Consider the following 25,899-nt stretch of genomic DNA (forward strand, 5'->3'; position numbering starts at 1 on the left):
GAAATAATGCAGTAGGAATTTTGTAAGTTTTTATATATATAGTTGTGTCTGTCTAAGAAACGAAAGAGATGAATGCATGCATGCATGGGGCCGGCCGGCCATGACTGGAAACTATATATATTTATGCAAAGCAAACTCATTGATCCCATACAAATCCAAATTAAACACAAAATATTTTCTTGTAAAAACCCCTTCAATATTAAAATTTAATTGAAAGACATCATAAATTAATATTTAGAAACTGGTATTCTCGTAATAGACAAAGGATATAATTGCAAAAGGTATGTACAGATAACAACAACACATTCATAGTAAGAATCTCAAGGGCCTGTACATATATATGGTTGGTGCAATGGGAAAAAACCATGCATGCATGCATGAGGTGTAATAATTGAATTAATCAATGGGGAATAATTGAATCCATATATATATGCTGAGTCTGAACCGTTCAAATCCGAAGTCAAAGGAGCCATCTCATCTTACCCACAATTCTCTCTCTCTCTCTCTCTCTCTCTCTCTCTCTCCCCTGTCTGTGTATCAAAAGATCCAAAACAATGATCTCTACCTTGTAAGCACCATATTATTGTCTTCCCCGCCGGTTGGGACAGGGGGAGAGAGATATTGCATGCCCTTAATTACATCTCTTTGATCTGTCTCTCCTTCCCTAATTCCGACCAGCAAATGCCATATTTCCTGATCTTCATCATCACCACTCCATCCATGTTTTCGTCCTCTCGCCGCCCTTTACAAAACTTTCGCGGCCACCACCATTGTACAATTTCTTCGTCATCCTATAATTCATCAGCAGCTGTCCATTTTACATCAAACGAAAGGTAGTAGTGACTATATATACAAAAGGCGACGAGAGATCATTGATCAGAGGGAGAGCTAGGGGAGGGTGAGAAGATCATCGAGATCGAGGAATTAGGGATATCCATGTTCTTCTTTCCTTCAATATTGCCCAATCTTGTTGACTCCGCCTTCGACTACACCATCGTTTCCTTCATCACCGCCCTCCTCCTCCTCTCCCTCTTGTCCCTCTGCTTTATTTTCTATCTCCGGTTCAAGTCGCGCACTCTTCACCATTTACAAAACTTCAATTCTCTATGGTCCGTGCGTTGCATTCTTGTCTCCTTCATCATCTTTTGGGCTCTGAGCGAGCTCTTTCGCATACCCTTCTTTCATCGACGTTTTCTTTTTTATCTTTTCCATTACCCTACCCCATCCAAACAAGCCAACCTTTGCAAAATACAGGTGGTTCTCTCCTTAGGGTTATTCGAGCCTGCTTTCCTAATAACTCTACTCTTTCTCGTTAACGTTTCGATCAAGAAGAAAACCCCGTATAACATATGGGCCATTCCTTTTGTCCTCGTTACATGCTTGCCCATGTTGATGTTACAAATAATCTGCGTGTTCTTTGCACCTTTGGAGACAAAATTACCTTCCATTTTCACACAAAGCTCTGTTTTTTTCAGTCACGGTTTCGATGAAAAAACCCAGGTTCTGTGCGCATACCCTTTGTTGAGTACTGTTATGTTTGGTGCTTTTGGCATCGGGTATTCCCTGTGCTTCTTGCTTTCATGTTGGAAGGTGCTATCTTTAGCGATCAATAAGGGCTTGAGGATTCGAATCTATGGGCTTGCTTGGACGGTTTTGGTAGCGTTGCAAGTGCAAATTGTGGGTCTTGTCTTGTCCGTGTTTTGGAGACCTGATGAGGAAGCCTATGCTGCCGCGGCACTCCTTGTGTTTATCGGAACATTCTTGTGTGCCGCCGTGGGGGAGGGCATTTTGGTAATTAAACCAATTGCTGACTCGTTGGCTGCCGGAGGAGACTGTTGCTGGTGGAGTCCTGTTGGCCAGTCACGGAGGGAGGAAGGTGATCAAAATTCGATGGAACGTGTACATGTCTAGCGATAAACCTATGGATCGACAACGTATGTACGTACTTTGCCGGAGGCAAGGCAACAGTTTTGCGATTATGTCGTCGGATAATATATATTGTTCAGGGCATTTCAGTCATCCTCCAAATTGTATTTTGTTTGGTAGTTTATTAAGCAGTGTTGCTATGTTTTAATATTATTGGACTCGATCCTTAGATTTTTCTATAATTTTGGCTACTTTTTTCCTATTATATATTTGAATTTTAAACTGATGTGCAAGTCTCGCGAACTTAATTTAAAGAAAATAGGGTTTGCCGTGATAGATTACTAAAAAAAAAAGACTTTTCATGTAGTTTCAGATTTCTTCAACTTTTTTTTAAATAGAAAATGCGAGACTTGTATATTTTAAAATTGTATAAATTATTTTCCTATATATTTATTACTACAAGAAGAAAACATCCAAGAAAAAATGACTTAGAGCTAAATTAGATCATATGGGCAAATATATATTTGATGTTGAAGTACTTTTTCTTGTTTTTTGCTTTGAACTTTTGTTATTGTGTGTTATAATTGGTATTATCTAGGTAGCTAGTGATCATCCACTAGCAAAGCAAACACAAACCATGCATGTCATATTAATTGGTAGTATTTCGGGGATTAATTATATTAATGTTTGGCACATTAATATTATGGATTAGGAAAAAAAACACATCAATATTAATTAGGAAAATCATGACAAAGCTGCTGCATGCCACCATGTACACGACAATGCTAATACTGATTGTAATAATATTAAGATAAATTATACGCATCAGTTACTATTCACTTTTACACTCCAAACTTATATTTTATTTTTTTATAGGGTGTGGGGGTGTTTTTCATAGGGTGTGGAGGTATTTTTTATAAGGTGTGGAGGTGTGAGATAGTGAATAGTGACTGGTGAAAAAAAAAATTCTAATATTAACCAACTTGTTTTGGATACTGTCTTTGGTAATCTCTTGGTTAATTATGTGATCATGTTGGTAACCTATTTTAATATTTTAAAAATTAAGAAAAAAAAAATATTTTTGGTTATGAATTCCAAGTTGTTTTTGTATTTGGTAGGGATGAACTGTATTAATACTACTGTAACAATTTTTAGAAATCTATAAATGGAAATGAATTAATTAACAAATTAATATTTGGCTTGAGAAGATATATAAAATTATAAGGCTTCCATTCTTTATAAAATCTCTCATCAATATCCTATTATATGTTAAACAAAAGAAGGTGGTTAAATTAAAATACAATTTTCATTCAACCTAGCTAGCTACCATATATTAATATGCATATATAAATTACTTTCAAGATTAAAATGGGATAACAGGCCGCCGTACCATGCACTATAGATTTTTTTTTTAGAAAAAGCCGAAGCCCAATGCCCATGCATGGGCCGGGCTTATATTGCAGGCTATTTCCATGTAGGGTTTGGGTTAAAAAGAAAGTTAAAGGAAAAAAAAAAAAAAAAAGTCTTCGATTGTAAAATTAACAAATTAAGAGATCTTAGACATTAAATTAACAAATTAAGTTTACTAACAAATTAAATTGATTCAACATTCGCTGGCTACCTAAGTTATTATTAACATATCCTTTTTTTATATGGATATAATTTTATTCAACGTATGCAAATCAAATTAGGTTAGTTTGAGTTCCCATGGGATCAATATGTCTATGAATACCAATTGTTACATGCTTAATTAATCAAATATGTACTGCGACAAATAAGGTTAGTTTGAGAAATCTTGGATCAATTTCATAAGACACTTAGAGGAGAAGTATTATAGTCACAAAGAGATTTTACAAAAGTAAACTTACAAATTGATATGGTTTAATTTATATGATACGTTAGATCTACTTTACAATAAAATTAGCCTTACAATCTCTGTTTTGAGGGGCTCAAGGCCTCCCAATTAACAAATTTATTGACATAATTTTTTGTATCTAACCTTTATGATTAACATGATCAACAGTTTTATAGAATCTTATATAAGAGATTAGATAAAATCTAATACTGCTTAACTCATTTAAAAGACCTAGTACCTAAGAGTCCTAATATTAATGTACTCTCGTATTCAATTAATAGATAATCGAACACTCTGCTCAACTCGTTTATCATTTCTTAAAAGAATTTTAAATTTTAAAAAAATAAATGAACAGAATATTCCTGCTCACAGTATACAATTAGATACAAATTTGCTCTTACAATGATAATTATTCATAACAATTTAAAAATACAATTAAATGGCTATTTGGATCTTATCCAACCCTAATCAATTAACTTCTTTAGGATATTAGTATATTTATAACATTTATGCAATTAAAAGGTCAGTGATCTATATATATATATATATATAATAATATAATTCATACATATATTACTTATTTATTCATCTTAACTAGTACATATATCATGATATATATAAGTATATATCATGTGTGTACACACGTGTATTTTTATATAATTCCTACACGTGTTAAAATTCAAGTTGCTTGCTGATCAGTAACTTTGTTCATTTCCAACCATAGGCGTGCTAGTTTTCCTGATATTACTTTGTTATAGATCATATAAGAAATATTTGATACATGACGGGATCAGGATTATAAAGAATTAAGGAGAAAAACAGAGGGCAACAGTACTGAATGAACAGTATATCACTGATCTTGACCTAATTCGTCTTTTTCCTTCCGTGTAATATTCCTTCCATGCATCATGTACGTATCACAGCTCTATAGATATTGATGTTTTATCTAATTAATTGCAAATGACGTGGAAGAATAGACCAGTATTATTGGAAGAGATAAGACCTGAAGAAAAGGTAGAACGGATAACATATATTCAACTTTTGTTTAGGAGTTTGGATGGAGTATAAAGAATAAAAAAAAAAAAAACATAGAGAATTCCCACCTCATCCTACCTCATGCAAAGAGACAAGACATGCAATTTCTATGTTTCATGTTTTATTTTGCAAAGTGAGGTGCATGGAAGAATAGACTAGGGATGAGACAGATAACTAGCTAATGGATAACATTGAATTTGTATAGGAGTTTGGGAGGAGAAGAGGTAAGATAGATAGAGAGAGAGAGAGAGAGAGAGAGAGAGAGAGAGAGAGAGAGAGAGAGAGAGAGAGAGAGAGAGAGAGAGAGAGAGAGAGAGAGAGAGAGAGAGAGTTCCCACCTCAGCCTACCACATGGCTCACGCAAAGAAACACGGCAATTGCTTTGGAAACAAAAACTTCAAGATACGTATAAGAAATTTTAACTACTTAATTATCCACGTGAAGAAATTGTCTTACTAATCTTTTCTTTTTATTCACAAAAGGGAGGTGGGGGCGACCAGCGTATTAACCCTCCCTAGATGTGACCAACTACCTTACCGATCTTAAAGTTAGGTTTTCATTTTTGTTAAGAAAAATTAATTTCATCAGCCACTATTTACCATAACACACTCCACACCCTATGAAACACCACTATTGCACACTGTGCACGACCAAGCTACTACAAGTCGTTCTACAACAGCTACAAGTCATTCTGGAAAATGATAAACTCTCTTTTATTTCTGTTTATATGTATTTTGTCTTATTCACTTTTCATTTTATTGGCTGATTCTATTTTGGGTATACGGTTCTGTTAGGTTGTTAGGGCAGAATGTCTATATGAGGATTTCATTGTATCATGCATTTCCATTTAGTGAAAATAGTACAGAATATTTTCCAGACTTCCGTACCTTATGCTCTCTGCTATCTAGCATTTCCTCCTTCTGTTTTATGCTTTCTTACATGGTATCAGAGACAAAGAGCAAACCTTAATGGAGGACTCTACGGAAAGTTCTGGAGATTCATCCTCTACCAACACTGAAAATGCATTTGTTCATTCACACCCTGCTACAAACACCTACCGTGCCATCAATATGACCCAATATTTGAACTTGAGTGATCCAAGTAACCCCTTTCGGCTAGATAACAGTGACAATCCTACCGTGGTTCTAGTCACCGACTTTCTCACAACAGATAATTATGCCACTTTACTCACAACAGATAATTACGCCACTTGGTCGCGAGCTATGGGCATGCCCTTCGTGCTAAGAACAAGTTAGGGTTCATTACCGGCACCATCCACCAACCAACTGACCCTACAGATCCTCTACTTGAGCTCTAGGAGCACTGCAACGACATGGTAGTGTCATGGATCCAAAACTCGATCAGTCCCTCCATCAAGTCTAGTGTTGTGTTTGTGGATAATGCGCGTGACATTTGGCTTGACCTTCAAGACCGATTCTCCCAACAGAATGGCCCTCGGATTTTTCAACCTAAGAAATCCCTTGCGAGCATTCTCCAAGACATTGATTCCGTAATTGTCTATTATGGTAAACTCAAAACTCTTTGGGATGAGCTTTCAATTTATGATCCAATTCCTGTTTGCAACTGTGGCACCATGAAAACCCTTTTAGACAGATACCAACGTGACTGTGTTTTCCAATTTCTTATGGGACTACACGATACCTACTCAAATGTCCATGACCAAATCATGCTCTTAGACCCTTTGCCATCAGTTACCAAAAATTTTTCCTTTATCCAGCAATAGGAACGACAACACTAGCTCATGTCTCATGCCCCATCCTCTAATTCCATGGCCTTAGCCATCAGAAAACCTTTAGTTCCCTTTGCCAAACACTCAAATCAGCCACAACCCTCACCTAAGAAAGAACGAGCCTATTGCACACATTGCAAAATCTCTAGTCACTCATTTGAGACATGCACAGTGTGTAATAACCACAACCCTATGAAAAAGTTATAGGTGTGGGGTGTCTGATGTGAATAGTTGTTGATTTGTAGCAAAACTATTTTGTTAATAAAGATAATATTCCATAACTAATGTCAAGCTAAAACAAAAGGTTGTAATGCTATGTATAAATTTTAGGTATGTAAGTTTTGTTTAGATCATCCTTTGTAAAAAGAGAAATTATATTTATAGTCATCGAGTGTATAAGGGTCGCACACTCCTTTTAAAAAAAGTGAATCAATATGAAACCTACATGAAAAATCTAATTTTTTAATTGTGAACTCTACTCTTTTTCAAAATGAGTGTGCGGTGTTTGTACAACCGACCATGACTGTATCTAACATTACTAAGGTCTGTATGAAATTTGTATACTTGAGACTTCTGCAAAGCATTACTCTATAAGAATATTCTCTACAAAGATATTGTGATTGTAATATTCATTGGAAAGTCCCTTTAAGTGGAGTCTAGATATTCTACTAAAACTTGATTGTAAGTTATTCTAGCACTAGTTAGTCAAAAATTTAAAAAAAAAAACATATAATTAACCTACCACTATTCCTCAGCTTATTTATTAGTTTTCAAAAGTAATTGTCTTTAGCATTATTGTAAACCCAACAGAAAGTTGGACAGATAGAGGTACTATATTTTTTAGCAAGCAAGAGAAATATCAGTTTCAATTAATATTATAATCTCAATTATCTCGAATTTTGGATTTGGAGTTTTTTAGATTTTGTCTAAATTTTAAAATTTGAGATTAAAAAAAAAAAAAAAGATCTATCCACTTAATGCATGTCTCTCTCTCATGTAGGTTTTAGAGTTCAAATAATGACTATAAAATAATAATCCATGAAAACCACAAGGTTAAGATCAAACCAATCTCAAGACTTCAGTATAAATAAAAGGATAATGATAGAATAACAACTATATTACATTCAAATACAACTTTCTATTAAAAAAATAATTTTTTTCACTTTAATTTAAAAACTCTATCAACATAGCAACTTAATATATATATATATATATATATGTTTTAATACCCAATTGTAATTGAGTTATCACATGATACATTGTTGTTGGTATATCATTTTCCTTATTGAAATCAATTGTATATATGTTTGAAGATATCCTCTGATGTTATTTTCAGTGTCATCATTGAAGGAATGTCAAGAAAATCATTATTCAATCATCTCATGCGAACAAAATATTATATAAGAGTAATTATATTTTTTTTTTTTTTTTAAATATCTCTCTCTTAGTTTGAATAATATTAGGTACAAATCTCAGTAGGTCCTTTATCAAAAAGTAAATCTCACTAAAAATGAATAGTTTTTTTTACACCTTTCACGATAGGGTCCACATTTTTACAAAGAAATTCCGTGGAACTTATTTATTTAGGACTTATACAAATCATTATTCCTTAGTTTTACACTTTTGAAATTGGATAGAAGTTGTAAGCATTTTAATTAAATTTGGGCTTGGTTGGACACTTGGGCTCGTTTGGATGAATATTTCAAAATGAGTAATGTTACATATAGTCATGAAGTGCGCAAATACCGTGCAATCGATTTAAAAAATAATGAGATCTACTATAAAAAAATTAATTTTTTTCATGTAGGTCTCGTATTTATTCACTTTTTCAAAATGATTACGCGGCCCTTGCACACTCATGACTGCAACTATCATTTCTTTTTCAAAATATATGTGAATAGTAGTGAATAGTTTGTAAATAATAATGAAATAATTTGAGAATATCTAAGAATAATTGTGTTCCCAAACAGACCCAATTATCTCATAATTATGTGATATTAGTAGCAAAATAGTCGGTAAATAATAGTGAAATTTTTGGAATCAAGATGTTTTATTGGATCTTAAGAAATGAGAGAGAAAAATTAAATAAAAATACTATAAAAGCAAAAAATTGTTTGAATATAATTTTGTAACGTTATTCCTATTTTAAAGTTTGAAAACATTATATTGATTTTTATGTTTTGTTTTAAAATTTATAAAAATTGTAATAATTATATGAAAATATTAAAAATTAAAACTTGAAAAGTATTTTTACATTTAAATAACGTTTAAAAAAGAAATTGTAAAAAATTTTAAAAATTTCCCATCTTTATCTCATTTATAAAATGTATCCTTAGGGTAAACAATAGGGATTGGTTCGCTTGTCTCTTCATAGACCCCACTGCCGCTATCGTGGGAAACTTTGTGCACACGTTATCCACGTGTCGTGCGCCTTCCACGCGAAGTTTTTGAAGGAGCCAAATTGCTACGCGGTTTCTACACATTAATAATACGACAAATAGCAATTTAAAAACCAAAAAAAATTAGGTAACATATATAGAAAGAAAATCACATGCATATAATTCTTTTTATAATTTTTTATACAATCTTCTTTTAAATAAGATGTATTTTTACAAGATAACTTATAAAAATAACTTAATTTAAATTAAAATACTATCAATTTAAAACATGATTATATAAAAAAATAAATATTCGATTGACTATATTAACGGGACAAAAATAAAACTTCAAAGGACACGTTCACGCACTTTTTTATCCTTTCTTAGTTTTATTTTTTTTTTCCTAATATTTTTCGTTTGTTTAATTGTCAATTTTGAATATAATCATAATAATAATAAATTCTGATTATATATATATATATATATATATGAGTGCATTTTATCATAAAAGTTAATGTGACATATTTTGTTTGTAACTTTTTCCATTTGAAATCTTTCATGGAATGAAAAAGTATTCTTGAAGAAAATATTTTTGCTTTTCTTTTGGCTTGAAAGATGGATATACAAAATGCATATACTATTTATACAAGGAAAAACTTATTCATCATCATTTTTCTCATCATCTTTTCATCATCTCATAATGTATCATTAAATGATAAGTTCATAAGTGAAACATAATAAATAGTCTCTAATGATCTAATATCGCATCATGAAATAATAAAAATATAATGAAAAAATGAATGATGAATAACGTTGTATATAAAGAAAGGGTAGTGATAGGGTTACTATCCTATTTTTTTTATCATTTTTTAAGTATTTTTTTAACATCCTTAATATTTAAGAAAAAATTAAAAAATATATAACTTTAATAATACTCACTTTCTTAATCATTAAGTAAAATTAAAAATTTTAAAAAAAATCAAATACAAAAAGAATAGTAGATGGATAGTAGTATGATAGTAACCATATCATTATTTATAGAAAAATGATATTTGTAGTCGTGAGTCTGAAAGCGTCATGCAATTATATTAGAAAAAGTGAATAAATATGGGATTCATATGAAAAAAAATTAATTTTTTAATAGTAAATCATAATCTTTTTCAAAACGACTGTACGATATTTACGTATTTTATAATTATACATAACATTACTCTTATATATACTATATCTCGACCACATCATTCTGTTTATGGTGGATTTTCTTTTTCTTTTTTTCTTTTTTTTTTTTTTTTGGTAAAATTAGTACAAATTTACAGTTGACATTTGACAAGGGATAAGATGGATAGAGGTAGTTGCATGTCACATACCGCCTGAAAGGTCAATTCCTTCACCTGAAAAACCTGCTAGAAAACGTAACGGCTGTATTACACAACTAAGGTAGGTACATCTTACAACTTCTGCCCTATCCCTCGGTATACGCAATGCAATGGAAGATGATATCAGAATTTGGTAAGTACTAAGAAATAATTTTTGAATAGTAGTGAAATAATTTAAATTAAATATTTATTAAATTTTAAGAAATGAGGGAAAAAAGTTTGAATAAAAAAATTATAAAGTTAAAATATTGTTAGAATATAATTTTTTAATATTATTTTTATTTTGAAACTTGAAAAAGTTGAATTATTTTTTATTTGAAAATTTGAAAATTTGAAAAAGTTGTAATGAGTAGTTTGAAAGTGTTTGTGTTTTAATGATGTTTGGAAAGGAAATGAGATTAGATGAAATGAGATGAAATTTTTTTTTTCCAAACATCCCCTTATCCTCCAAATTTCAACTATAATATTATTTTTATGAAAAATGATAGACATATAACCGTTTTTTACAACCTATTATACAATTATATTTTAAATTATTAGTATTTTTGTAAAATAACTTATAAAAGTAACATCATTTTACATAAATAGTCTCAATTTAAAATATGATTGTATAAAAAGTTATAAAAATAGTTGTACATGTATCATTACTCATTATATATTGTACACATAACAATATTAGTTTGTAAATAGTTTTCTTTCAATTTGCATGGGAATAAGTTTCTTTCAACCTATTTAAAAAGAAAAATTCTACTTATCATCTCTTACACTATACACGAACATGTAATTCTACTTCTAAATATGTATATTTAAATATAAAGATAAAATAACAAATCACATGTTAATATGTGATGTGTAGATGATAAATAGTATTTATTATTTAAAAATATTTTTAAAAAATTTATTTATATTTACAATTTTTATTTATATAAAAATATATAATAACGTATCAATTATTGATGTTATACTGAAAATTATTAAATCTAAAATTATTCAAGATGTCACATAAAGAGCCTACGGTGATTAAAAAGATGGTAAATAAATTTGTCTATTTTAAATTAGTATTCCAACACACTTCAAAAAAAAATGCACCCTAATAGTTTATCTCTTTCATTTTAAATTCTAAAATTAAGATAAAAACGAACAAAAGTCAAACTGACCGAGTCTCTAAAATAGCAAGACATCCGTTTCATTTTATTATTATAATTTTTTTAAATTTTTATATAAAATATAATAAATAATTTAATTTTTTAAATTTTAAAAAAATAATCATATCAAAAAATAATATTATATTATAATTTTATTCTACTTTTAGATTGTGTTTAGATGTTGAAGTGAGTTGAGTTGAGTTGATAAAATATTATTAAAATATTATTTTTTAATATTATTATTATTTTAAGATTTAAAAAATTTGAATTGTTTATTATATTTTATATTAAAATTTAAAAAAATTATAATTTAAAAAAATTATAATGATAAATTGAAATGAGTTAGAGATAAGTTTGATAACCAAACTCACCCTTAAATTTCATCTCAATTTAATTCATCTTATCTCAACTCTAACTCAAAAACTTTCTGGCACCGTTCTTGAGGCGGCAATAATAATTAAATAAACCCACGTGAGATTTGACTATTTGATCAGACCCCATCACTCAAACCTTTGTGTACAAACTATGACCGTCTAATCCTCTTATGTATATATATACCCAAATCCCCAGCTCTGCAAAATAAATCTCTCATCTTTCTTTCATTCATCCATTCTTTCTTTGTTCATATGTGGGTTATCTTTGAGATCCATCTATCATGAGCAATATACCAAGATCTCTTACAGATTCCTCTCTGACCCTCTTCAATCTAACTATCTCTGCCTCTGATCCTTGGCCTTTCTCTTTTGTTTGCTCATAACCTTCCCACAAAAGCCAATTCAGTAACCAGAGCTTGTCCTGTAAAAAAATTAGGTTTTTTTTTGCTGGGTTTTAATGGGGATTGGTGTAGACAGAAACCACCTGAATTTCCACATCCATATGCCGCACCTCCATTTTCAGCACCAGCAGCTGCATGAGAAGAAGGAAATGAAAGACATCCAAAAGGGTTGTTTGGCAATCTTGGTGGGTCAAGGTGAGGAGCAAGAAAGGTTCGTTATACCTGTGATCTACATCAACCATCCACTCTTCATGCAGCTGTTGAAGGAAGCTGAGGAAGAGTTTGGGTTTGATCAGAATGGTCCCATCACAATCCCTTGCCACGTGGAGGAGTTCCGCACCGTCCAGGGCATGATTGATGGAGATAAATGGCACCACCAGCACCACCAACATCACCACCATCATGTTTGGTGTTTTAGGGTTTGATCATTGATGCATCATGATATGATGTTGCAGTCATGTTTTCTGATCTGTTTCTTTCTCTCTCTCTTATAATTTATTTCTGCAATTTTTCTAGAATACGTACCTATATATGGAATATTGATGATGAAGAAAAATCTGATCATGAGATTAATTTGTTCTTGTTTTGGGTATATTTAATTTGGATGGAGCCTTGACAAAATTATAAGAAGAAAATCACATTTGAAAGCTGTTTCCATTTTTTTTCTTTTTTATATCTTTAATTTACTACTTTGAGTGCCCGAAGTTTTAATTGTTAATATGAACACATGATATTGAAAACATAAAGTACTTGTTAGAGAGAGAGAGAGAGAGAGAGAGATAAACGTATAGAACACGTACGATTAATGGGGACTTGGAAAGAAGCGAAGGGTTTCCTTAGGGCCATTGAATTTAGTTGCGTGTGCATGGTAGCCAGCTAGCTTGGGACTTTGAATTATATATGGATAAGATCGAATGAAATATTCCCTTCCACCAAAATAGAAATCTTGTTATAGTTTTTGACAAACTTTTCTCTTGTGATATGATTAATTACAAGTTGTTTGCTACCTTTAATTACACGTAATCTGATGAGAGTACCGAATCATGATCATGTAAATAATTCTTCGAACTCGTTGACATGATGTTCATGAGGCCTAAATTCCAATATCATTTCGTTGGAATTTCTCTGGTCATGTAGACTTATTTTATTAGACTTTTTCCATTTTTGAAGAATAATTACTTTTCATTTTTCCTTTGTCTTTCTTGATTTTCTCCCCTCTTTTACCAGTCTAACTTAATCTACGGGGTTTGATGAGAAAGATTTTTTTTTTTTTTAAAGAGGGTGGAGGGTTCGAATTTGATTTTCCTATTTGAAGACCAGGTCCAATTATGTCATCTGCTTATATAAATATATATATATATATATATATATATTTAGGTTACCCTATCTTTTAGAATTATTGAAATCATTATCTTGCTTATGTCATGGCCAAGGAAATCCTTTTTTAAGAAAAATGGATTCAATAGGTGGGTATGCATATTTCGCACTACAAGAAAAACAAGCATTTGAACGGATTATTTGCGTTGATAATGACTATTTGCGACGAAAACAAACTACTTTTGACAGGAAATAATCATTCTCGTAAGAAATAGCTGGCCACAACAAATAAATAATTTTCTTGTAGTGACGGAATGCCTTTTTTTTTAAGTGGACAAAATAACTTTTTAAACATTTTTTTAATTAAATAACCTTGCCCTTAGTGAATTTGAAGAAAGATAAATTGCTAAAATTAGAAACATAATGAGCTTTTTAGTCAATTTATGAATAGCCAAAGACTCTAAATTTGTAATTGAGCAAAAAATATAAGGTATTTTGGAAAGGCCAAATAATTTGTGCAGGGCTCTTGCAGCCAAATGTAGGAATCTCATAATTATATATACTATTATATTCTTAATAATTTCCAAACATGAGTTTAATCACATATTCGAATATTATATTCCTAGAATGTAGTTATTGAAAGAAATGTTAGATTCCCTAAACCAACATCGTGTTATAAGTGTTGATATTGTGCTTAATTTACGAGATTTGGCAAGAAATAATATTCATAAGATTTCCTCTGCTCAACAATTCTACATCACATACTTGTTGAAAAAAAAAAGTATATGGTGTAAGGCTACTAAATAGAAAATAATAAAGATTTAATATTTTAAGAAAAAAAGCAAAGTATTTATAACTTTAAAAAATAACATAGGCTTTTGCTATCGACACCACTAGATATGTAGGGGTAGTTGTGTAATATGTTATGAATAACCGCATGACTTAGCAGGCACTACAAGAAAATGTAGAATTTGCGACTACTTTTATTTCCGGCGATGTATATATTGCCGCTAATGTTCTGTTTTATTGTTTGGGTAAATTCTTTGTGTCGATCAGAAGAATCACTGGAATAGATGATTATTTTTGGCAATTTTATGTCGCCACTAAAGAGTTTGTCACTAAAAATAAGTATGATGCAATTCAACCCTCATCATTAAAATATTGTTGCCACTACAAATTATTAATTGTGGCAAATTTATCTCACCGCAATTGATCTCGCAGCAGAAGATGAATTTCTATCTGTATTTTGGTTATTACGGTGACATCTAACTCGCCGTAATAAGTCCTACACAGTGAAGAAAACCTAAATTTACCCCCCCGCGCCTAATTTCCCAATTATCCCCCCCCCCCCGGCGAGTTCTTCTCTCTCTCTCTCTAGCTTAAGGCTTCGCACAGTGGTTTTCGATTGCATTCTCGCCCCCTCGCTGACGTCGGTGAGTTTCTCTTTCACTATTTTAGGCTCCACCGATCTCTCTAACTGTCATTCAGTTGTACATATATGTCTCTTATATTATATATAGAGATGCCTTTATTTTAATTTCCAGATCGACGTCAACTAATCATCAGGCATACGTGTTGTTGCATATTGCAGAATATATAATAAGTTGGATCATGTAAAGCTAGCTAGCTGAACATATTGAGCTTAAGAAGTATTTTGAATGGAAGGTTGGATTATAATCCGAATGGAAGGCGGCCCCATCTAACTTATATCTTTTATATATATACAAGTGTATATATAGTTCTTTGCACATTGCCAAAACTTACAATATGTATGTATATATATATATATATATATGTATGAATTCTAAAAAGAGCCAAGTTGGTGTTTTATATTTTTTGGGGTGATTGTCATGTGCGAAATGTTGATGGTTACAAATATATATTTTGTAAATTTTATTCTATTTATGACTTTGTTGCTGCAAACTTTTTAACATTTTACAAAATGAGTGGGGATGATGTGTTATTGTTGTATTGAATAAAATAATTGAATTTGAACAACATGGAAGAAAAATAATTGGAAGTTTTGAGCCCCTTGTTTCTATATAGCTAATTATGAACGGAATGCCTTGTAACTTGGGCCTTGAATATTATGTTTTTGCATAAATATATTGCATTTCTTTACAATTTTGTTCAAGCACTTGAAGTAAAGCTGGTGAACCCAATTCAGTTCTTCCCATACTCGTTGGAATATGGTGGTTAGAAAAACAGTTCCATATTGAGATTGTGGGATTTTTATTTTCATTTTCTTTTTCTAAGAAAAGTGTGTAAATTACGGGTGTTTTCAATAGATATCACAATAAGAATATCTCACCATTTCTTTGGCTTCATTCCCTTTGTGGGACTGGACTCTGTTGCTCACAATCTTCAATATTTTTATAACAACGACGAAAATGCATATCTCTCTACTATATTAATCTCCTTTGCGACTCTTTGAGAGATCTTAGACATTCAAATTAACAAATTAAGTTTACTAACAAAATTGATTCAACATTCGCTGGCTACCTAATTTATTATTAACATTTCCTTTTTTTTTTATATGGATATAATTTTATTCATCATATGCAAGTCAAATTAGTCATTACAGAATTTGTCATTCAAAATATGTATAGGACCTTCCTCTATCCACACTTTCCCTTCTAAACATGAAAGAGCTAATTTTGCCAATTTATGTACCATAGTATTTGTCTCCCCATATGTAAAGCAAACACTAGTCCAACTTGGTCTTTTAATGGGCATGCTTCGAGTATCAACAATCACATTTCCATAATATGTATAAATATCTTCCATGTTGTTTGTATCCTTCACAACTATCTGAGAATCTCCTACAAGTATCACCTTTGACAGCCCCAGCTCAATAAAGAAATCCATAGTTTTTCTCAAGCCAGTGCCTCTGCTCTATATAACATGTTTCACTGCATGCTTTAAATTTGAACACAAAGCAACAAAAATATCACCTGCAATGTCTCTGATTATCACTCCAAGTCCAACTTTTGTTTGACTGATTATTCACAACAACATCCCAGTTGGCCTTACAGAACAAGTCATTTGGTTTTTTCTAGTTTCTTAAGGGTCTCTTAATTTCTAATAAATTAATTTGATATCCACCATCCTTTTATTCCTTTATTTTTTTTGTCTCACATTCTCTTTCTCTTTTTGTACTTGTTTCCATTATAATTGCTCAAGTTCCCATGGGATCAATATGTCTATGAATACCAATTGTTACATGCTGAATTAATCAAATATGTAATGCGACAAATTAGGTTAGTTTGAGAAATCTTGGATCTATTTCATAGAACACTTAGAGCTTAGAGAAGAAGTGATATAGTCACAAAGAGATTTTACAAAAGTAAACCCCACAAATTTATATGGTTTTATATGGTACGTTGGATCTACTTTAAAATAAATTGATTAGCCTTACAATCTCTGCTTTGAGGGGCTTAAGGCCTCCCAATTAACAAATTTACTGGCATAATTTTTGGTATCTTACCTTTATGATTAACATGATCAACAGTTTTATAGAATCTTATATAAGAGATTAGATAAAATCTAATACTGCTTAATTCAATTAAAAGACCTAGTACCAAAGAGTCCTAATATTGATGTACTCCCATATTCAATTAATAGATAATCGAACACTCTGCTCAACTCGTTTATCATTTCTTAAAAGAATTTTAAATTTTAAAAAAATAAAAGAACAGAATATTCTTGCTCACAATATACAATTAGATACAAATTTGCTCTTACAATCATAATTGTTCATAACAATTTACAAATACAATTACATGGCTATTTGGATCATATCCAACTCGAATCAATTAACTTCTTTAGGATATTAGTATATTTATAACATTTATGCAATTAAAAAGTCAGTGAACTATATATATATATATAATAATTTAATTCATACACATATTACTTATTTATTCATCATAACTAGTACATATATCATATATATAAGGATATATATACATATATGGTATATATATATATATATATATATGTATTTTTATATAATTCATACACGTGTTAAAATTCAAGTTGCTTGCTGAGTAACTTTGTTCATTTCCAACCCTAGGCGTGCTAGTTTTCCTGATATTTATATTTTGTTACTTCTTAGAGAGCAATGACGTTATAACTAATTTGTTATAGATCATATAAGAAATATTTGATACACGGGATCAGGATTATAAAGAAGGGAAAAAAAACAGATCAAGGGCGCAACAGTGAATAAACAGTATATCACTCTTGACCTAATTCGTCTTTTCCGTGTAATATTCCTTCCATGCATGAACGTATCACAGCTATATAGATATTGATGTTTTATCTAATTAATTGCAAATGACGTGGAAGAATAGACCAGTATTATTGGAAGAGATAAGACCTGAAGAAAAGGTGGAACGGATAACATATATATATTCAACTGTTTCGATGGTGTAGAGAGAATAAATAAAAAACATAGAGAATTCCCACCTCATCCTACCTCATGCAAAGAAACAAGACATGCAATTTCTATGTCTCATGTTTTATTTTGCAAAGTGACGTGGAAGAATAGACTAGGGATGAGAGAGATAACTTGCTAGCTAATGGATAACATTGAGTTTTGTTTAGGAGTTTGGAAGGAGAAGACTAGGTGAGAGAGACAGAATTCCCACCTCAGCCTACGACATAGCTCATGCAAAGAAACACGGCATTTGCTTTGGAAACAATAACTTCAAGATAGGTATAAGAAATTTTAACTCCTTAATTATCCACGTGAAAAAAGTGTCTTACCAATCTTTTATTTTTCTTTGCAAAAAGGGAGGTGGAAGCAACCAGTGTATTTAACCCTCCCTAGATGTGACTAACTGCCTTACCAATCTTTTTTTTATATACGCAAAAGGGGAGGTGGGGGCGACCAACTTATTAACCCTCCCTAGACATGACCAACTGTCTTACCAATCTTGTTTTTCATACGCAAAATGGGGGATGGGGTCGACCAACGTATTAACCCTCCCTAGACGTGACCAACTGTCTTACCAATCTCTTTTTTTTCATACGCAAAAGGGGAGGCGGAGGCGACCAACGTATTAACTCTCCCTAGACGTGACCAACTGCCTTATCAATCTAAAGGTTAGGCTTTCATTTTTGTTAATAAAGATAATATTCCAAATAACTAATGTCAAGCTTAAACAAAAGGTTATAATGCTACGTACAAATTTTAGGTATGTAAGTCTTGTATAGATCTATTATCCTTTGTATAAAGAGAAGTTATATTTATAGTCATAAAGTGTGCAAGAGTCACACACTCTTTTAAAAAAAGTGAGTCAATATGGGACATACATGAAAAAAATAAATTTTTTAACGATGAATCCCACTCTTTTTTAAAATGAGTGTGCGGTATTTGCACAACTCATGACTGCATCTAACATTACTCAAGTCTGCATGAGATTTGTATACTTGAGACTTCTGCAAAGCATTACTCTATAAGAATATTCTCTACAAAGATATTGTGATTATAATATTCATTGGGAAGTCCTTTTTAAGTGGAGCTAGATATTCTACTAAAATTTGATTGTTAAGTTTTTGATCTAGCACTAGTTAGTAAAAAAAAAACATATAACCTACCCCTATTCCTTTTATTTATTAGTTTTCAAAAGTAATTGTTGTTAGCATTATTGTAAACCCAATAAAAACTTGGACAGATAGAGCAAGAGAAATATTAGTTTCAATTAATATTATAATCTCAATTATCTCGAATTTTGGAGTTGGAGTTTTTAAGATTTTGTCTGAATTTTAAATTTTGAGATTAAAAAAAAAAACAGGTCTATCCACTTAATAGTTAATGCATGTCTATCTCTCATGTAGGTTTTAGAGTTCAAATAATGACTATAAAATCATAATCCATGAAAACCACAAGGTTAAGATCAAGCCAATCTCAAAACTTCAGTATAAATAAAAGGATAATGATAGAACAACAACTATATTACATTCAAATACAACTTTCTATTAAAAAAATAATTTTTTTTTACTTTAATTCAAAAACTCTATCAGCATAGCAACTTAAAAAAAAAAAAAAAAAAAAAAAAAAAATCTATTTTTTAATATCCAGTTGTAATTCAGTTATAACATTATTGTTGGTATATCATTTTACTTAATGAAATCAATTGTATGTTTGAAGATATCCTCTAATATTATTTTCAGTGTCAACATTGAAGGAATGTCAAGAAACTCATTATCCAATCATCTCATGCGAAAAAAATATTATATAAGAGTATTTATATTTTTTCTTTTTTCTTTTTTCCTTTTTAAATATCTCCCTCTCAGTTTTTAGTAATGTTAAGTATAAGTCCTAAATAAATAAGTAAATCTCATAAAGAAAGAATAATTTTTTATACTTTTCATGAAGGAGTCCACATTTTTACAAAGGAATTTTGTGGAAATTATTTATTTGGGACTAATACAAATCATAACTCCTTAGTTTTACACTATAGAATTGGACAGAAGTTGTTAGCATTTTAATTAAATTAGGGCTCGGTTGGACACTTCAGCTCATTTGGATGAATATTTCAGAATATTTGTGAACAATAGTGAAATAGTTTGAGAATAATTGTGTTCTCAAATAGGCCTGATTCTCTCAAAATTTTGTGAATAGTAATAAATAACTTGTGAATAGTAGTGAAATAATTTATGAGTATCTAGGAATAGTTATGTTCCCAAACAGGCCCAATTATCTCAGAATTATGTGATATTAGTAGTAAAATAGTCGGTAAATAATAGTAAAATTGTTAAAATTAAGATATATTATTGAATTTTAAGAAATGAGATAGAAAAAAATAAAATAAAAATATTATAAAATTAAAAAAGTGTTCAGATATAATTTTTTAATGTTATTCCTATTTTAAAGTTTAGAAATGTTATATTGATTTTTATATTTTGTTCTTTTATAATGATTAGATGAAAATATTAAAAATTAAAAATTAAAGTATATTTTTATATTTGAATGATGTTTAAAAAATAATTATAAAAAAGTTTAAAAAATTCCTATCTTTTATCTCATTTATAAAATGTATCCTTAGTCAAACAATAGGGATTGGTCGACCAACTTTCCCAACAACAAATTTTCAATAAAATAAGGCAAAGTATCCGGCCCTAGAAGTAGAAGGCCCTAAATATGAAGTGTATGAACCGCGCGGGGTAGGTGTACATACGTTCACAAGAGCAAGGGTAATTGCGGTATTTCGTATCATTTTCGGCTTTTAAAAAGCAGACGCCGACATGATTTCTCCTCGGACATGTCACATGCTTGAGTGAGACCTTCTGTTATTGGCTGTTGCTGAGCTGTCATGAGGGTTCGCTTCTGTCTTCATAGACCCCACTGCCGCTGACGTGGGAAACTTTGTGCACACGTTATCCACGTGTCGTGCCCGCTCGTCACGAAGTTTTTGAAGTAGCCAAATTGCTACGCCGTTTCTACACATTAATAACGCGTCCCACAATAACACGACAAATAGCAATTTAATACAGTTTCGCTACGAACAGTTGTAAGCTACAGTCGATATGCAGTCGGATAACATAGATTGTTGACGTGGTAGTTATTAATTTTTAAAAAGAAAAACAAAAATTAGAGTTCTGATTCCTGCTTCATCCTCTGCACGTCTTGCGATTCATGGTCTTTGACTCTGGTTTCCTTCTACGATTTGTGGTCTTTACTCGAATTTTAAGTGGTTGAGTTCGTAAGTATTTAAGAAGAAAATAAAACAAATGTATAAGCAGTCATCCAAAAAGAAGAATGCATCAACACATGCACAATCGAAACCAACACTTAGGCAATGCCCACATTGCAGAAGTAAGAAAATCATAGTAGAGATTTTCTCTTTTACACATTCTGTCGAACAATTGATTTTCATATTGAGTTATAATCTCAATATGGTTTCAAGAGCTTGTTGAAAGACTATTGTCTTCACCAATTTTTTTTTTCTCTTTCTTCTATTTTTTCCATGGCATCCGAAGACTCCTTCCCCATCTCCTCCACATAGAACCCAACGCCCACCATCAACCCATCCATTCTCAACTCTACAGCTCATTTCATCACCACTATTGGCTTGAGTTAAGGTAATTGTGCTTCTGATTCTTGTTAATAGCTTGAGGCAATGAAACTGAAAGAATTAATGAAGGAAGTCGAGAACCAGAAGAAAAATGGTGAAAATATTTTCTTCAGGAGAAGCTGACATGATGGGGAATGAATTACAAAGGGATGACATGGTTTCCAAGAGTTGCAACAAAGAAAATAATTATGTTGCTACTATTCCTTTTGAGGTCAAGGATGGCAGAGATGATACATAACTGGGGTGAGATAGGGAAATTAAGGAAGACGACATAACTCTGTGGTTGAAGGTGAACGCGGCAGCGATTTGTGATCTCAGACTTCCATCAGTCGGCTAAGGGAGGGAGGGCATCGGGTTCGAGGGGAGGGACCTTGACGTCGAGGTTTCTTCAGTGCTTCAAGCAGCTGCTGACTTGTGGTCTTCGACGGGATGTATAGCTTCGTGGAAAGATCGAGAGAGGGAGTTCTTGAGGTAGAGAAGAAATGCAGATAGGGAGGGACTGATGAAGAGAGGGAGGGAATGAAATTAAAAAATAAAAATAAAAATTGTATGAGCCGCTTACACGCTGTTTGCCCGGGTCTACTGTCTATAGCTTTTTTGTTTAAAAACGTAAAAAATTAGGTAATATAGAAAGAAAATATACACATAATTCATTTTATAATTATTTATACAATCTTCTTTAAAATAAGATGTATTTTTACAAGATAATTGATGAAAGTAATCTAATTTTATTAAAATACAATCAATTTAAAACATGATTATATAAAAAAATTAAAAAAAAAAAACAAATAATCGATTGACCATATCAACGATTCAACAGGACAAAAACAAAAAATCATAGGACACGTTTTTATCGTTTCTTAGTTTTTTTTTCGTAATTTTATCATAAAAGTTAATGTGACATATTTTCCCTTTGAAATCTTAAATGGAATGAAAAAGTATTCTTAAAGAAAATATTTTTGGTTTTACTTTTTGGCTTGAAATTAAGATGCATGTACAATGGATATACCTAAATGGTCCATACTACGTATCTAAATGCATACTATTTATACAAATGGTCCCATACTGATAAAAAATTAATATGGTGGAATTATTTTTATTTTTTATTTGTAATATTAATAAAAAATTATAGTTGACATTTGACATTTGATGATAAGATGGATAGAGGTAGTTGCATGTCCCAAACTACATTTGAGGTCAATTCCTTCACCTGAAAAACCTGCTAGAAAACGTAACGGCTGTATTACACAACTAAGGTAGGTACATCTTACAACTTCTGCCCTATCCCTCGGTATACGCAATGGAAAGATAGGATGTTTTGAAAATAGAAAGAGACAAGAATTTTATAAATTATAATAATATAATTTATAAATAGTAATGAGGTAGTTTGAGTGAAGTATTTATTAAATTTTAAAAAATAAGAAAAAAATAAATAAATAAAGTTATAAAGTTAAAATATTATTAGAATTTTTTATTTTAAAATTTGAAAAAGTAAATTTGTTTTTTGTTTTTTATTTGGAAATTTGAGAATTTTAGATCCTTTTTGAATAGTGAGATGAAATGATACGGTTTTAAATGAAAGTTGAGTAAAATATTTTTAAATTATTATTTTTTTAATATTATTATTGTTTTAGAATTTGAAAAAATTGAATTGTTTATTGTATTTAATGTAAAAATTTTAAAAATTTATAATGATGAGATAAGATAAGATGAGATGAAACTATCCAAACGGGGCCTAATGATTAGTTTGAAAATGTTATAATGATTAGTTTGAAAGTGTTTGTATTTTAATGATATTTATGAAGGAAAAGAAATGGGGTGAGATAGGGTGAGATAAAAATATTTTTTTCCAAACATCCCTATCCTCCAGATTTCAACTATAATATTATTTCTATGAAAAATGATAGATATACAACCTTGTTTACAACCTATTATATAATTATGTTATTTTTATAAAATAACTTATAAAAATAACATCATTTTACATAAATACTTTCAATTTAAAACATAATTGTATAAAAATTTGTAAAAATGGTTGTACATGTATCATTACTCATTATATATTATACACATAGCAATATTAGTTTGTACATAGTTTTCTTTCAAATGCATGGGAAGAAGTTTCTTTCAACCTATTTAAAAAGAAAAATTCTACTTATCTCCGATACTACGCACCAATATATGATTTGTCATTTTTATTCTTTTATCTAAACGCACATATATATTGATATCTAAATATGTATGTTTAAATAAAAAGATAAAAATAAAAAATCACATGTTGGTGTGTGTATAAGAATGATAAATAGCATTTCTCATTTAAAAATCTTTTCCAAAAATGCTATTTGTATTTACAATTTTTATTTACATAACAATACGTACTAACGTGTCGACTATTGATGTACTGAAAATTATAAAATCTAAAATTTAAAATTTAAGTTTAAAAAGAAAACTGATAAAATGAGTTTTGTACTTAAAATTGTAAATATATATATATATATATATATATATATATATTTTATAACACTACTCAAAATGTCACGTAAAGACCCCATAGTGATTAAAAAGATGGTAAATAAAAATTTTCTATTTTAAATTAGTAGGTTAAAACTTATTCCAACACACTTTAAAAGAAAAATGGACCATTTTAAATTGTAAAATTAAGATTAAGGGTACGTTTGGGTGTTGAAAAGTGTTGAGAAGTGTTGAGAATGTTTGTGAATAGTTATGAGTAGAGATTGAAATGAGTTTGTGGGTCCCATTGAGAGTATTTTGAGTTGTTTGGATGTGTGAAGTATGTTGAGTTGTTGACTTTTGAGTAGGTAGTTGAAAAATGTGTGGGTCCCATAAATATTATAGTGATTTTATTTTTAGTAATAAATATTATAATGATTTTATTATAGTGATTTTTTAATATTAATAAATATTGTAGTGATTTTATTTTACTTTATATATAATAATAATAAATATTATAATGATTTTATTTTTAATTTATATATAATTGTGATAAATATTATAATGATTTTATTTATAAATATATAATAGTTATAAATATTATAGTAATGTTATTTTTTATTTATATATTATAGTGATTTTATTTTTTATTTATATTATTAGTTATAAATATTTTTTATTTATATATTATAGTGATTTTATTTTTTATTTATATATAATAATGATAAATATTTTTTATTTATATATTATAGTGATTTTATTTTTTATTTATATATTATAGTGATTTTATTATAGTGATTTTATTATATTAATAAATATTGTAGTGATTTTATTTTACTTTATATATAATAATGATAAATATTATAATGATTTTATTTTTAATTTATATATAATTGTGATAAATATTATAATGATTTTATTTATATATATATAATAGTTATAAATATTATAGTAATGTTATTTTTTATTTATATATTATAGTGATTTTATTTTTAATTTATATATAATAGTGATAAATATTATAGTAGTTTATTTTTTATTTATATATAATAGTGATTTTATTTTTTATTTATATATTATAGAGATTTTATTTTTTATTTATATATTATAGCGATTTTATTTTTTATTTATATATAATAGTGATAAATATTTTTTATTTATATATTATAGTGATTTTTATTTATTTATATATTATAATTTTATTTTTTATTTATATATTATAGTGATTTTATTTTTTATTTATATATAATAGTGATAAATATTTTTTATTTATATATTATAGTGATTTTTTATTATTTATATATTATAATGATTTTATTATTTTATTTATATTATATATATGATTTTATTTTTTATTTATATATAATAGTGATAAATATTTTTTATTTATATATTATAGTGATTTTTTATTATTTATATATTATAATGATTTTTTTATTAATATTTAATAGTGATAAATATTATAGTGATTTTATTTTTTATTTATATATAATAGTGATAAATATTTTTTATTTATATATTATAGTGATTTTATTTTTTATTTATATATTATAGTGATTTTATTTTTTATTTATATATTATAATGATTTTATTTTTTATTTATATATAATAGTGATAAATATTTTTTATTTATATATTATAATGATTTTATTTATTATTTATATATTATAGTGATTTTATTTTTTATTTATATATTATAGTGATTTTATTTTTCATTTATATATTATAGAGATTTTATTTTTTATTTATATATAATAGTGATAAATATTTTTTATTTATATATTATAATGATTTTATTTATTATTTATATATTATAGTGATTTTATTTTTTATTTATATATTATAGTGATTTTATTTTTTATTTATA

General features: G+C 29.3%; 1 protein-coding gene across 1 annotated transcript; it reads left to right on the forward strand.

Annotated features, from left to right (window-relative positions):
• Positions 1–11,976: 11,976 nt before the first annotated feature.
• On the forward strand, positions 11,977–12,744 carry LOC108992269 (auxin-responsive protein SAUR32-like). Its single transcript, XM_018966776.2, has 3 exons — positions 11,977–12,137; positions 12,186–12,193; positions 12,253–12,744. Exons 1-3 carry the CDS (start codon positions 12,061–12,063, stop codon positions 12,603–12,605), a joined length of 438 nt encoding a protein of 145 aa, XP_018822321.1. The 5' UTR covers positions 11,977–12,060; the 3' UTR covers positions 12,606–12,744.
• Positions 12,745–25,899: the final 13,155 nt, after the last annotated feature.

This window comes from Juglans regia, chromosome 13 (assembly GCF_001411555.2).
Source record: "Juglans regia cultivar Chandler chromosome 13, Walnut 2.0, whole genome shotgun sequence".
NCBI classification, from domain to species: Eukaryota; Viridiplantae; Streptophyta; class Magnoliopsida; order Fagales; family Juglandaceae; genus Juglans; species Juglans regia.

Coding starts and splice junctions, on each gene's coding strand:
- LOC108992269 (XM_018966776.2), top strand. CDS start 12,061: ATGAGCAATATACCAAGATCTCTTACAGATTCCTCTCTGACCCTCTTC.